Source organism: Carcharodon carcharias, chromosome 18 (assembly GCF_017639515.1).
Source record: "Carcharodon carcharias isolate sCarCar2 chromosome 18, sCarCar2.pri, whole genome shotgun sequence".
In the NCBI taxonomy this organism is placed as follows: Eukaryota; Metazoa; Chordata; class Chondrichthyes; order Lamniformes; family Lamnidae; genus Carcharodon; species Carcharodon carcharias.
The window spans coordinates 82,756,245-82,772,477 of record NC_054484.1 but is presented as its reverse complement, the minus strand read 5'-3'; the positions used below and the strand labels follow the sequence as shown (position 1 = coordinate 82,772,477).

At 44.1% G+C, this 16,233-nt stretch overlaps 1 protein-coding gene across 6 annotated transcripts in view; it reads right to left on the bottom strand.

The window, feature by feature from the left end:
- wbp4 (WW domain binding protein 4) overlaps positions 1–15,715 on the bottom strand; it is a 65,954-nt gene extending 50,239 nt beyond the window's left edge. For 4 of the 6 annotated variants that reach the window (XM_041211095.1, XM_041211097.1, XM_041211099.1 and 1 more), the window contains exons 1-3: positions 15,561–15,715; positions 14,463–14,551; positions 2,519–2,591 (exon numbers count right to left, since the gene is read on the bottom strand). In XM_041211095.1, coding sequence (XP_041067029.1) covers positions 2,519–2,591; positions 14,463–14,551 — 162 coding nt within the window. In that variant the 5' untranslated portion in view covers positions 15,561–15,715. The remainder of the gene's footprint in view (positions 1–2,518; positions 2,592–14,462; positions 14,552–15,560) is intronic. The other 2 variants (XM_041211098.1, XM_041211101.1) reach the window with 1 other exon arrangement.
- Between the last annotated feature and the right edge of the window lie 518 nt (positions 15,716–16,233).

Below are 16,233 nucleotides of genomic sequence, written 5' to 3'. Positions count from 1 at the left end.
TGCTTCATGCCATTTTATGAGATGAGACCTGGGGCTATTCCACTGGAGGAGAGAGGACTAAATAGTAACTTATTAGTGGTTTTAAAATTACAACAGGGTGAATACCGAAGAACTATTTCCTCTTGGAAAATTAGTGCTGAGAGGCCATCAATTTAAAATGATCACTAAGTGTGAGGAGAGGTTAAAAGAAATTAAATTATGCACAAGGCTGTTGGGGCATGGAATGTCACAAGGAGTATGGCTCAAAAAATTATTTCAGACTAAGGCCACTGCAGCTCTTAGAGGGAAAATGGGTAAATATTTAAAACAAGGAAAAATACAGGGCTGCAGAGAGACTAATTCTGGAGATTGCTAGCAAAGAGAGCTAGCAGAGAGACATGTTGATGACCCCCTTCTGCGTTGCAGGTTTCTATGGTTTGGTGAAAGAAATACAAAAATAAATGCTAAAATTGAGACAAATTGATGCTTTCAAATTTGATTACATTTTGCCCTACCATTCTAAATAGGATTCAAATCCAGGCTTATTAGGTGAATGCGCACTATACCGTTTAACCAACCTTTTTATTAAAAAATTGACATCAGGGACTCTAGATTAAACCACTGCAACTTCAGTGATTTTCATCAAATCTGAAAGCACTTCTTTGTATCACTTGTAGCAATTAATTTCAAGTTATCCTGCTTGAATATATTAAACACACTGAGAACACAATTGCTCATTTATCCACAAAGCAGTAGTTATGTCTTGCGACTTAATTTGCCAGATAAATCTTTATATTGACACAAATACATCAATTACATTGTGGAATATAAGGGTACAGAGTATCATTCCAAAATGATCCAATCAAAATTATGGTCTTAAAATAGCCTTTAAGTCAACTGGAGGTTCCCGAACCCCCTGGGTTAACACCAAAACCATTTTCTCAAGGAATGACCCTATAGTTAAAAAGATACTGTGTGAAAGATAAGATACTGTGTGAAATGTAAAAGTGAAATTTGCTGTTAACACATAGCTAGTCCTTCAACAGGTTCTACACAAGGCAGGAAATCCACTCTGCCAGGTCACACCATTCCAAGCGGTCAAGAGGAAAACCTACCCACACAACTCAAAAATGTAAGTGCCATACCAATCATCAGATGGCAAACAGAAACAGGGCCTCCAAATGTAATGTTAAAGTTTAAAAAAACTACAGATCTGAAATGAGCAGTCAACACATTCAAGGTCTGTTCCCTGCTTAAAGTTAGTTTGCAGTGTACATATTCATTGTAGTAAATAGTACAAGCACATTTACCACTTACAACTAGCTTTTAAACCACCAATGGCTTAAAACCCACCTCCCCTACACCCCACCGCCAAACAAGGGTTCTGTCAATTCTCTTAACATGCACTCACCTACTCCTCGATTCCTTTAGATATATTTTCCTGTTCCCTCTACGGAGCACACTGGGGCAGATACCACGGTAAAGATTTTACATTAATGTAAAATGGTTGTTCAGCCGCTGGTACCAGTCATAACTCTGCCTAGATAACTCTGTCGTCTAAATTAAGGGATACATATTACTCCAGTATCCAGACCAGGAATATTCCCTCTCATGTTCCAACCTCTCTTCTGTATGTTAAGTTCCCTCAGCTTCTTCAAAAGTTGTGCTTTTCTCATTCGCATAGCAGTTGCAATTCTTTTTCTACACTGATACAGTGACACTTCTTTTCTGCTTGTAGTAGTGATTGGAAACGGATTCTCAAGACTCCAGCAACACTTCATGTACTCCAGCATGGTGGCCTCACCACCTGTCATCTATTCATTTGCAATTCATTTCCCTGTCTTATGCATATTTTAGATTTTTCAGTTGAAGCACAGACAAATAATCCACCTTATTAGCACAGTGCTGAATAATTGAGGACATCAAACAAACCAGTCCAAGATGGTTTACAGATTTATTTATTTCCATATTTGAATTGAGATTGTACTCAATTGTTTCTACATTTAAAGTATCCAAGTCACTCTGATCGTTAGTAAATCACAAGTGCAAGAATGATTTCTTTTTGCGAGACCCTGCTGATAAAGTTTGACAAGCACTGTTCTATTACATTCCTCGCCAAGACTGTAAAGTGAAAAATCAAGCTCCCTCACTTTTCCTTTAACCATTTACAGACTTAAAACCCATGCTGCATCACTTCATCCCTACTCCCCAGTTTATCTTGCCTTCCCTCCAACTCTTTTCAACCTTAGTCCTGCGCTAGAACTCTGTCTTTCAGCTACTTTGAAAAAATGTTTGACTTGATGTTACAATATAGTTGCCCTCTAAGAACACTTCCCAATGAATAGAAAGAGTTTTGGTACATAGCAAAATGATCTGAATAGTAATTAATTTTACCAGAGTTGATCTGAAATGAAGTACCATCATCAAAATCCAGTTCACCAACATGTTGGGAGCTACAATAAAAACTTATTTTAAGAACTTCTCTGCTGAAATTCTATACAGATCAAACATTGTAATTGATAAACAAAATGCAACATACAGGTTTATTGTCTGCTATCCAACATTTGCAGTAATCGCAGAACTTCTTTGGTTGAGACTTCCAGTAGTCAGCCCTGCAGAATATATAAACACGGGTGTTAATACATTGTTTCCAGATGTCCATAAGCACAAAAGGTACCTAATACACAAAACTAACATCTTATAGCTGATACACACAGCCTGTTCAAAAACAAAAACAATAACCACTCTTCCTTTACAAAATTGAGGACATCAATTACAAAATATCCAATGCAGCAAATAAGCAGATTAAGCAGCCTCAGTGCTTGCCTACATCATAGGATGAAAAGCTGCTGAGTGAGCTCCCATATTGCACAATACAAAATTTCACCATGATTATGGTGATGGATTAGTGTGCAAATATACACCTTAAAACAAAATACAGCTATAGTAACATTAATAAATATCAAAAGCAATGAGCAAATATGTAAAGTTTATCAAATGCATCTGTTGCACTAATTTATAGCACTAGTTTTTTTTAATTTAATTACAAAAGCCCATAATTCTTAAATCTAACAGTAATCAAAATATTTTTTTTCTTGAAGCAAATGTGTTTTCATAGTCGTATGGTCTTTATTCCTGATTCACATTTTATGCTATTAAAACTATCTCACCAGGTTTGACAACAACTGGCAAAATGCAGCAGCTAAAAGAAATTGCAATCAATCTCACATGATGCCCCTCTGAGCTCCTGCCCTCCCCTGCCAATGTTCTTGAGCAAACTTTCCTTTCCACCCCACCCCTCTTCTCAACAAGGGTCTTTTCTATAGCAAGGGCAATCCAAATGCAAAGTGATACTGCTAAATGTATACAAATCGTTGGTTTGCTCAGTTTAGATTTCAAAGCCATGAGGTGAGTGTAAAAGAGATTGACTGTAATATAAGGCATGCGATGTTTTAGTTATGAAGGAATAACCTGTAGCCCTTTTCACTCAGAGAAGATCTGACAAGTGTTCAAAATGATAAGTTTAACTCAAGCAAATCAGAAGAAATTATTGCCATTGGCTGATGAGTCGTTAACTAGAGAGAATAAACTTAATATTGTTAAGAAAGAGGAGCTGGGAGAAATTCCATTTATGGAATGGATTGTTAGGACAAAGGCAAGACTGTGAGAAAGGGATCTTTATAACACTAAGGCAAGGATGCTGACATAGGAAATTTCAAAGTGTGGAAGTATTGATTTTTTTTCCCCATTAGTTCACAGGATGTGGGCGTCGCTGGCTAGCCCAGCACTTATTGCCCATCCGTAATTGACGTTCATAAGGTGGTGGTGAGCTGCCTTCATGAAGCGCTGCAGTCTATGTGGTGTAGGTACACCACAGTGCTGTTAGGGAGGTAATTCCAGGATATTGACCCAGTGACAGTGAAGAAATGGCGATATATTTCCAAGTCAAAATGGTGAGTGGTTTGCAGGAGGACTTCCAGGCGGTGGTGTTCTCATCTATCTGCTGCCACTGTCCTTCTAGGTGGTAGAGGTCACGGGTTTGGAAGGTGCTATTGAAGAGCCTTGGTGAGTTCCTGCAGTGCATTTCATAGATGGTACACATTGCTGCCACTGTGATGATGGAGGGAGCGAATCTTTAAGGTAGTGGATGTGGTGCCATGTAAATGAACTGCTTTGTCCTGGATGGTGTCGACCTCGAGTATTGTTGGAACTGTACTCATCCAAGGAAGTGGAGTATTCCAACACACTCCTGACTTGTGCCTTGTGGACGGGCTTTGTGGAGTCAGGAGGTGAGTTACTCGATGTAGAATTCCCACCCTCTAATCTGCTCTTGTCAGCACAGTACAGATATGGCCAGTCTGGTTCAGTTTCTGGTCAATGGTAACCCTCAGGATGTTGACAGTGGGGGATTCAGTGATGGATGGTAACACCATTGAATGTCATGGGGAGATAATTAGATTCTCACTTCTTTGAGATGATCATTGCCTGCCACTTGAGTGAGACGAATATTACTTGCCACTTGTCAGCCCAAACTTGGGTATTGTCCAGGTCTTGCTGCATTTGGACATGGACTGCTTCAGTATCCAAGGAGTCAATGGTGCTGAACATTGTGCAATCATCAGCGAACATCTCCACTTCTGACCTTATGATGGAAGGAAGGTCACTGATGAAGGAGCTGAAGATGGTTGGGCCTAGGACACTACCCTGAGCATCACCTGCAGTAATGTCCTGGGACTGAGATGACTGACCTCCAACAACCATAACCATCTTCCTTTGTGCTAGGTATGGCTCCAACTAGTAGAGAGTTTTCCTTGATTCCCACTCATGACCCTTCAACAGAGGACTCGAAATGTCAACTCTTTTCTTCTCTGCCGATGCTGCCAAACCTGCTGAGTTTTTCCAGGTAATTCTGTTTTTGTTTTGGATTTCCAGCATCCGCATTTTTTTGTTTTTATCTTTGGAATTCAGTGGCCCTGGCAGAACCTAAACTGAGTGTTCGTGAGCAGGTTATTGATGAGTAAGTTCCATTTGATAGCACTGTGGATGAGACCTTCCATCAATTTGTTAATGATCAAGAGTAGACTGTTGCGACAGTAATTGGCCAGGTTGGATTTGTCCTGCTTTTCGTGTACAAAACATACCTGGGCAATTTTCCACATAGCCGGGAAGATGCCAGTGTTGTCGCTATATTAGGGCTAGTTCTGGAGCACAGATCTTCAGTACCATTGCCAGAATATTGTCAGGGCTCACAGCCTTTGTAGTATCCAGGGCCTCAGCCACTTCTTGCTATCACATGGAGTGAACTGAATTGGTTGAAGACTAGCATCTGTGATGCTGGGGACATCAGGTGTAGGCCAAGATGGATAATCCACTCGGTACTTCTGGCTGAAGATAGTTGCAAATGCTTCAGCCTTGTCTTTTGTACTGATGTGCTGGACTCCCCCCATAATTAAGGATGGGGATACTTGTGGAGCCACCCCTTCCAGTTAATTGTTTAATTGTCCACCACCATTCTCAACTGGATGTGGCAAGGCTGCAGAGCTTAGATCTGATCCATTAATTGTGGGATCACTTACCTCTGTCTATCGCTTGCTGCTTATGCTGTTTGGCACACAAGTAGTCCTGTGTTGTTGCTTCACCAAGTTGACACCTCATTTTTAGGTGTGCCTGGTGCTGCTCCTGGCATGCCCTCCTGCAGTCTTCATTGAACCAGGGTTGATCTTCTGGCTTGGTAGCAACAGTAGAGTGGGGGATATTCCAGGCCATGAGGTTACAGGCTGTGGTTGAATATAGTGCTGTCAATGCTAATGGCCCACAGAGCTTTCATGGATACCCAACCCTTGAATCGCAAGGTCTGTCTGAAATCTATCCTCAATGTGAAGACAGGATTTCGTCTCCACAAGGACTTTGCGGTGGCCACTCCTACTGATTCTGTCATGGACAGATGCATCTACAGCAGGCAAGTTGTTGAGGATGAGGTCAAATAGGTTTTGCCCTCATGTTGGCTCCCTCGCCACCTGCCACAGGCCCAGTCTATCAGCTATGTCATTTAGGACTCAACCAGCTCAGTCAGTAGTGGTGCTAGCCAGCCACTCTTGGTGATGGACATTGAAGTCCCCCAGAGTATATTCTGCACCCTTGCCACCCTCAGTACTTCTTCCAAGTGATGTTCAACATGGAGGAGCACTGATTCATCAACTGAGGGGAGGCTGTAGGTGGTAACCAGCAGGAGGTTTCCTTGCCCATGTTTGACCTATTGGCATGAGACTTCCTGGATTCTGGAGTCAACAGTGAGGACTCCCAGAGCAACTCCCTCTCAAATGTATACCACTGTGCTGCCACCTCTGCTGGGTCTGTCCTGTCCCACCGACAGGGATGGTGATGGTGGTGGCTAGGACATAGTCATGGAATCATGCTTTACAGACAATGTTGCTTGACTAGTCTGCAGGACAGCACTCCCAATTTTGGCACAAGCCCCCAGAAGTTACTATGGAGGACTTTGTAGGGTCGACAGACCTGGGTTTGCCATTGTCATTTCTGGTGCCTTGGCTGATGCCTGGTGGTCGTCCGGTTTCATTCCTTTTTTTGGACTTCACAGCAGTTTGATACAACTGAGTGCCTTGCCAGGCCATTTCAGAGGGCATTTAAAACTTTGCTGTGGGTCTGGAGTCACATGTAGGCCAGACCAGGTAAGGATGGCAGATTTCCTTCCCTAAAAGGACATTATTGAATCAGATGGGTTTATACACAATCGACAATGGTTTCATGGTCACCAAAAGACTAGCTTTTTAATTCCATATTTATTAACTGAATTAAAATTTCACCAGCTACTGTGGTAGGATTTGAACCCATGGCCCTAGAGTGTTAGCCTGGGCCTCTGGATTACTAAAACAAAAACAGAATTACCTGGAAAAACTCAGCAGGTCTGGCAGCATCGGCGGAGAAGAAAAGAGTTGACGTTTCGAGTCCTCATGACCCTTCAGCTGAAGGGTCATGAGGACTCGAAACGTCAACTCTTTTCTTCTCCGCCGATGCTGCCAGACCTGCTGAGTTTTTCCAGGTAATTCTGTTTTTGATTTGGATTTCCAGCATCCGCAGTTTTTTGTTTTTATCTTTGGATTACTAATCGAGTGACATTACCACTACACCAGTCTTACTTTGGACTGAAGGAGGGGATAAGAAGAATGAATTGGATGGCAGAGGAGTGCAAAGGATTGTAAAACTATAAGAGATCAGTATGTTAGGGCAAGGCCAGGAGGAATATAAAGTCAAGATTGAGGATTTAATCAATTGGCTGTGATAAAGAGACAGTGGTGCTTCAGGGGGATGGTAGATGGGGTAAAGTTCTCTGTACTCTGAGAGAGTGGTGGTTTTGTCGGTACAGAAGCAAGAAGGCCAGCAGGGAGAACACTGAACACATCAAGAGACACACAGGACAGCCAGGTGCAGACTAATAGCCAATTTCATACTGATCCTTACCCTGAACCCCCATGGCTTTGACCATAAGCAATAGTCTTTTGTGTGAAACTTCGTCAAACGTCTTTTACTGTTTCTAAATTGTTTGCTTTGTACGTAATTCAAACTTGCTATGCCACACCTTCTTCATAGTTTCCTGGTATCTTGACAACATATTAATAAGGGTATGAAACTCCATGATCAGAAGCTACAGAATCCCTTTAATAAGACCAAGGGATACGCTGGGTGTTCCACTCCCTGCTATTTAGATCCAAGATTTACTCGTAAGCAATGACATAGATATCCAATAGTTTTATAAAAACTAAATTTGTAAGCAGTTAAAACTTGCCCACTCCATTTTCTAAGTGCACTAAAACAAACTTATGCACAAACTAACAATTTATTTGAGCTGAAAACTCTCAAACATGGTTCTCCTATCTAAAATGGAGTCTATCCTGGGAATTGTGCCCAGGTACCAGTAGAGAGCCCAACCTCCTTATTACATGCCCAGCCCAGATACACACAATGGACAAAACAGATTATGAATCGAATCTGCTCATGGAACTAATCACCTCAGCCCATCACACCCTGAGGTAGACTACCCTCCTGCTGGCCAATAAATATCCTGTCTTCAGCTGCCAGCTGACGGACCCATCCTTTCTTGCTTCACTGGGCCCCCAAGCTATTCCCGCTCCCTACCCGGTAAATACTCAACAGGCCCAGATCCCAACTGCACTTCCTTCTGATGCATGCCGAACCAAGTCTCCCCCACGCCAGTCACCCCAAAAAGTACCAGACCCCCAGCCTCTGGAGTCATAAGCACCAACATTCTTTAAAAGGCCCCAGCCTCAATACTTCAACCCTGGTACTTTCAAAGAGTTGGGAAGCAGGGCAACACTTAGGAGACACAATGTTTCTCCCCTTTAACCAATGCTGTAGATAAATTGAAAAGCATGCAAAATGTTACACAGAATGACTAGAACCCAGAATAAAGCTACACAAACTGGCATTTCAATTGATTCACTAAGTTAATGGGAACCACCCCTACACTCCATTTCTCCATTCAGTTGCAAAACTCCCAAAAGAATGCCAGACAGGAGAGTCAAAATGTAACTGAACATGCGAAGGGCTACACACCTTTAAAATGAAAGAAAAGCAAACAAACGTTCTCCAGAGAGCCAGGTCATCTTGTATAAAACTCTCTGTCTGGTCTCTGAACTAGCAGAAGAAACAGCAAGATCTTCAAACCAAAAAAAACCACAATGGCTCTGCAGAGCTCTGAAGAAATCACAATTCAGCCACTATTCTTCAAAAGTGCCCAGCATTCAGAAGTCGACAGTCACAGCAATTAGAAAATTAACCCAAGATAAGCAGCCAATCTACATCACATCAACATGTTGACGCTTCAAACTGATGGAGCCAACCCAATTTTTTTTAAGAGATAGTTTCTGTGTTTCATTCCAAATGCCCTACAGAAGTTCATGTCTACTGAATATGCTTCACAACTGGGTATCTGAAAAAAAATGTGGGTAAAAATAGGCATTAAAAAACAAGAGACTATGCATTCCTCTCATAGTACTCACTAAGCCACAATAGCTCCAATTTGCGCAGCTCTATTACCAGTCCAATACTCAACAATTGATTGTCTACACACCAGATTGCTTGAACCTGCTCAACAACAATCTGTTCACACTAGCCCAGCTCTCCCCTCTCCAACACTTGTGCATTCTTAGAACATCTCTAACATAGTTAAATGTTAACCATCAACAATCCAATAAAGGAAAAATCACAGTAGTACATTTTTCCAAACAACCCAAAGGGAGTCTCAGGGTCCCTTTCCAAGTACCACTTTAAAGGACAGTTAAAATTTGTATGTCCCACAGCCTACAAACATTTTGTATGGCATGAGCTTTTCAATATTAACTGCAACCCACACTGGTTAAATCTCTAATTGCCCAAAATACCTATAGGTGACACTGTTTTGGAGTTTCCCTAGTAAAGCATTTTCATTGCCTCTTTCCCATTACAGGAGCCTTGATATTGTCGACTTCTGAGTGCTGGGCACTTTTGAAGAATAGTGGCTGAATTGTGACTGCAATAGCTCTTCAGCATATTTGGTTCAAGTCTGCATTTGATTTCACATTTCTACCAATGGGTGAGATTTGTCATCTAAAAATTTTTAACCCTCTATTTTAATGTCTAATTGAAATTTCTGCTGTTCAAAATGGAACCAAAATATTACACATTTCACAAGAACATAATCTACAGGATTCTTTTAATGCTTTTACTAAAAAACTAGCTTGAAGGTCTCAGCCTCTCCCATGAGCCTGGGTTTAAACTTAACCCCTTGATATTTTTGCACATGACAGGATCCTTGTGAGCTGAATATATACCATGTAGTCTGAACAAGTGCAGTACACTTGACTGCCATGGATACACCAGAAGCAGTCAGCTGTACTAAACATTTTTCTTCAGCTACTAGCAGTCTCTTCAAATAATTTTGAAAAATGAGGGCAAATTTCAAATTTAATGAGGTGTGGTTTATATAAAATGTTTTTTTAAACTGAGATGATGAGTGCACATAAGAGAAAAACAGTGTAGTAACGACATCCCTATTGGTTAGAATTCAGAAAGTGTATTAAGTGGAAGGAAGTTAGGTAGAGAAGGAAGATTGGGGGGGGTCACATGGAAAGAGAAAGTAAACTTGGATCATTGTTCAGCTTGAACTCCTTAAGATATGAGCACATGTTCTCATGCTTGCCCCCCAGGTAAATCCTGCCAAGCTGCTGTCATCCCAAGTCTCAAAGTTCCCTCGTCAGCTGTAAGACACACATCTACATTCAAAGTGGTGGTAAATTCCTAGAGCTGCTTGCAACATGTCAGTTCTAGATGCCCAAATCTGGATGGAATTTACATTAGAAATGTCAGTCCAGGAACCACAATGTATCACCCAATTCAGGTTATTGGAGGTCTTTTAACTGATGTACAAATAAAATGTGTGTGTCCTTACACCAACACCGGCCTTAACCTGTCAATATCGTGTTATGGCACTTTAAACAGGTATATGCAGAACAAAGCTGTTTTTTGGTTTAAATAAATAAAGCATGTCCATTGACAACGTGGCAATAACCACAACGGACTTATTGGGTATTCAAGGTGATTAATTACCTAGATAACTACTAAACGCCATGTTCAACTTTTAAACATGCTGTTTGCACTTTTAAAAAAAAAACTAGAAGCTCCAGCTATACCAACATGTTTAACAACAACTACACTTATATAGCACCATTTAACATAGCAAAACCTCCCAAGGGACTTCACAGGAGAATTATCAAACCAAATCTGCTACCAAGCCACATAATGAGATATTGGCATAAGCAACCAAAGCTTGAACAAAGAGACAGATTTTAAGGAACATCGTAAAAGGAGAGAAAGGTAGCGAGACAGATAGGTTTAGGGAGGAAATTCCAGAGTTTAGGGCCCAGACAGCTGAAGGCATGACTCCTAACAATGCAGCAATGGAAATCAGGGATGCACAAGAAGGTAGAAGTGAGAGAACTGGGAGTTCTGAGGGTTGTCAATCTGTAGGATGTTACAGAGACAGCAAGAGGTGAGGCCATGGAGGGATTGGAAGATAAAGATGATAACTTTAAGTTGAAGGTGTGGTTGGAGCAGGAACCACTGGGTGAAGTGGCTGATGGGCGAACAGAACTTGGTGCAAGTTAGGATACAGGTATCAGAATTTTAATGAGCTTACGGAGGATGGAAGAAGGGAGAGCATCAGAATAGTGAAGTCTGGAGGTAATAAAGGCATTAGTAAGGGATTCAGCAACAGATGGCAAAGACAGAGGAAGGCAATATTATGGAAGAGGAGGTAGGTAGGTTTAGTTAAAAACAAAAAAACTGCAGATGCTGGAAATCCAAAACAAAAACAGAATTACCTGGAAAAACTCAGCAGGTCTGGCAGCATCAGCGGAGAAGAGATGACGTTTCGAGTCCTCATGACCCTTCGACAGAACTTGAGTGAGTCCAAGAAAGGGGTGAAATATAAACTGGTTAAAGGTGTGTGTGTGTGTGTGTGTGTGTGTGTGTGTGTGTGTGTGTGTGTGTGTGTGTTGGGGGGGTGGGGGGGGGGGTGTTTGGGTGGGGGGAGAGAGAGAGAGAGAAGTGGAGGGGGTTGGTGTGGTTGTAGGGACAAACAAGCAGTGATAGAAGCAGATCATCAAAAGATGTCACAAACAACAGAACAAAAGAACACATAGGTGTTAAAGTTGGTGATATTATCTAAACGAATGTGCTAATTAAGAATGGATGGTAGGGCACTCAAGGTATAGCTCTAGTGGGGGTGGCGAGAGCATAAAAGATTTAAAAATATTTAAAAATAATGGAAATAGGTGGGAAAAGAAAAATCTATATAATTTATTGGAAAAAAAAGGAAGGGGGAAACAGAAATGGGGTGGGGATGGGGGAGGGAGCTCAAGACCTAAAGTTGTTGAATTCAATATTCAGTCTGGAAGGCTGTAAAGTGCCTAGTTGGAAGATGAGGTGTTGTTCCTCCAGTTTGCGTTGGGCTTCACTGGAACAATGCAGCAAGCCAAGGACAGACATGTGGGCAAGAGAGCAGGGTGGAGTGTTAAAATGGCAAGCGACAGGGAGGTTTGGGTCATTCTTGCGGACAGACCGCAGGTGTTCTGCAAAGCGGTCGCCCAGTTTACGCTTGGTCTCTCCAATGTAGAGGAGACCACATTGGCAGCAACGAATGCAGTAGACTAAGTTGGGGGAAATGCAAGTGAAATGCTGCTTCATTTGAAATGAGTATTTGGGCCCTTGGACGGTGAGGAGAGAGGAAGTGAAGGGGCAGGTGTTGCATCTTTTGCGTGGGCATGGGGTGGTGCCATAGGAGGGGGTTGAGGAGCAGGGGGTGATGGAGGAGTGGACCAGGGTGTCCCAGAGGGAACGATCCCTACGGAATGCCGATAGGGGGGGTGAAGGGAAGATGTGTTTGGTGGTGGCATCATGCTGGAGTTGGCGGAAATGGCGGAGGATGATCCTTTGAATGCGGAGGCTGGTGGGGTGATAAGTGAGGACAAGGGGGACCCTATCATGTTTCAGGGAGGGAGGAGAAGGCGTGAGGACGGATGCGCGGGAGATGGGCCAGACACGGTTGAGGGCCCTGTCAACGACCGTGGGTGGAAAACCTCGGTTAAGGAAGAAGGAGGACATGCCAGAGGAACTGTTTTTGAAGGCAGCATCATCAGAACAGATGCAACGGAGGCGAAGAAACTGAGAGAATGGAATGGAGTCCTTACAGGAAGTGGGGTGTGAGGAGCTGTAGTCGAGGTAGCTGTGGGAGTCGGTAGGTTTGTAATGGATATTGGTGGACAGTCTATCACCAGAGATTGAGACAGAGAGGTCAAGGAAGGGAAGTGTCAGAGATGGACCACGCCATTACAAACCAGCCTCTGCATTCAAAGGAACATCCTCCACCATTTCCGCCAACTCCAGCATGATGCCACCACCAAACACATCTTCCCTTCACCCCCCTATCGGCATTCCGTAGGGATCGTTCCCTCCGGGACACCGTGGTCCACTCCTCCATCACCCCCTACTCCTCAACCCCCTCCTATGGCACCACCCCATGCCCACGCAAAAGATGCAACACCTGCCCCTTCACTTCCTCTCTCCTCACCGTCCAAGGGCCCAAACACTCCTTTCAAGTGAAGCAACATTTCACTTGCATTTCCCCCAACTTAGTCTACTACATTCATTGCTCCCAATGTGGTCTCCTCTACATTGGAGAGATCAAACGTAAACTGGGCGACCGCTTTGCAGAACCACCTGCGGTCTGTCCGCAAGAATGACCCAAACCTCCCTGTCGCTTGCCATTTTAACACTCCACCCTGCTCTCTTGCCCACATGTCTGTCCTTGGCTTGCTGCATTGTTCCAGTGAAGCCCAACGCAAACTGGAGGAACAACACCTCATCTTCCGACTAGGCACTTTACAGCCTTCCAGACTGAATATTGAATTCAACAACTTTAGGTCTTGAGCTCCCTCCCCCATCCCCACCCCCTTTCTGTTTCCTCCTTCCTTTTGTTTTTTCCAATAAATTACATAGATTTTTCTTTTCCCACCTATTTCCATTATTTTTAAATATTTTTAAATCTTTTATGCTCTCGCCACCCCCACTAGAGCTATACCTTGAGTGCCCTACCGTCCATTCTTAATTAGCACATTCGTTTAGATAATATCACCAACTTTAACACCTATGTGTTCTTTTGTTCTGTTGTTTGTGACATCTTTTGATGATCTGCTTCTATCACTGCTTGTTTGTCCCTACAACCACACCAACCCCCTCCACTTCTCTCTCTCTCCCCCCACCCAAACACCTCCCCCCCGCCCCCCCCCCCCCCCCCCCCCACACACACACACACACACACACACACACACACACACACACACACACACACACACACACACACCTTAAACCAGCTTATATTTCACTCCTTTCTTGGACTCACTCAAGTTCTGTCGAAGGGTCATGAGGACTCGAAACGTCAACTCTTTTCTTCTCCACTGATGCTGCCAGACCTGCTGAGTTTTTCCAGGTTTTTGTTTTTGTTTTTGGTAGGTTTAGCGATGGAGAGGATATGCAGTTGGTTGTTCAGCTCAGTCAAGTAGGGCATTGAGGATGCGACCACTGTAGTCTGGACAGAGACAGTGGCCAGGTAGAGGGATGAAGTCAGTGACTAAAGAACAGACTTTGTGGCAAGGGCTGAAAGCAACAGCTTTGTTCTTCCCAGTAGTTAATTTTCATTCCAAAACAATCTCAAACATTCAAGTGTGTAGAATCCGTAAAACCATTAAACATAGACTTTTCAGTTGATCAAACTTATTTACCAGAATTCAATTTGTCAGAACAAATATGATAATTTGTTTTTCGCTTTATTCGACAGTGACTTAACAAAACTCTGCCCACATACCATGTCTAAAGCAAGTTCTGATCTTTACTGTAAAGGACAACAGTACTTATCTGGGGAGTCCAGGCACGGGGTACTCCCTTCAGCAGTAAAATATCTGAAACTAAGCCAAGCTCCCTGCTTAGCTTTATACTTCATCTGGTGAGGGAACATTTCAAAAGTGTAAACAAAAAATGTTATCTTAAATGCTGGCTGAACCGATGAAAGTCAGCTATTTCGATCAATAAATCTTCAATAATACAAGAAAGTGAAAGCCAAAGCAGGAGTGTGTTAGGGACAAGGAAAGGTAAAACAAATATAGAAAATGTTGGAAATATTCAGCAGATCTGAAAAAATTCCAATGGCAGGTCTTCAACGTAAACGTTAACTCAGTTTTTCTCTCTCCACAGACCTGCTGAGTTTTTCCAGCATTTTGTTTCTATTTCAGATTTCCAACATCCGCAGTATTTTGCTTTGGTGTTGTGGTAAATCAAACATTGCTCAAGAGACTTGACACTTAAAGAGAATACTACGTAAGAATTGTTTTATAAAAGGAAAATAAGTCATTTGGCTCCACAAGACTTGGCGGTGCGCCTGTATTACCTTCAAACTCTCTATTCCAATGCTCTACTCGCAAACCTTCAATATTCCATGGCTTGAGATCATCATTCCTTTCAAAGCCCTTGACAGCCTAATCCCTCCACTTCTCTGTCACCATCTCCAGCAAAAAGTGGGGGTAGGGGGGAGGGGAACCAGGAGTTGCGGGGGGGGCAGGAGATTCGAGGGGGGTGTGAAGAGAGGGAAGGTGCGGGGGGGAGAGATGCGGGGGGGGGGGGGGGGGGGGGGGAGATGCAGGTGGGGGGGGGGGGAAGATGCAGGTGGGGGGGGGGGAAGATGCAGGTGGGGGGGGGAAGATGCAGGTGGGGGGGGAAGAGGTGGAAGATATATGGAGGGTGGGGTAGGTGCGGGGCCTGTCTCCAACACCTTCTGGAACTTTCCAGCTCCATTCGCGGTTGAAACCTGGCGCAGCCTGACGGGGAGGCCCCAGCCCGGCCCGGGCTCAGTGCATAGCACTGGATAAATCATGTGGAGAGACCGAGGCAGCGGCCTACACAGCCTAATCCGAGTGACACCATCTCAGAGGAATGGAATCGCTCCGTTTACTCACATGGCCGCCGCTCTCCAGTTTCTCGCTCCGAACACCAACCACTCTGTCCGTGTCCCTCAGCCGGCAGCTCCTCCTCCTCCGGCTCCTTTCCAAAATGAAAACTCGCCTCCTCAACGACACAGAGCGCACAGCCTGACCCCGCCCCCTGCTTGGCTCCTCCCCTCAGCTGGCCGCACCCCCACTTAGCCCCACCCCCTCAGTTAGCCCCCACCACCTCAGCTAGCCCCTCCTTTCAGCATGGCCACACCCCTCAGCTGGCCTCCTTTCCCAGAGGTGGCCCCACCCCTCTGCAGGCCCCTCCCCATCAGTTGTTCGCACCTCCCCCCCCATCCCGCCCAACTGGGTCCTCCTCCTCATGTAACACTGTCCCCCCCTAGCTTTCCCCTTCTGCCTTAGCGGCCCCTCTCAGGTGACCCCACCCCCTCTTCTGGCCCCTCCCACACAGCCCACCCCATTAGCTAGTCCATTGTCCCCCTCCCCTCAACTGGCCTCTCTGAACTCAGCTGCGCCCCTCAACAGGACTGCCCCCAGTTTGCCCCTTCCCTACACCTGGCCCCTCCCCCATAAGTAGCCATCCTCCCCAGCTGCCTCCAGCCCCTCCCCTCAGCTAGTCCCTCCCCTTCAGTCTCCAGGCCCAGATGAAATATATCCCAAGCTGAGGCAAGGGTGGAGA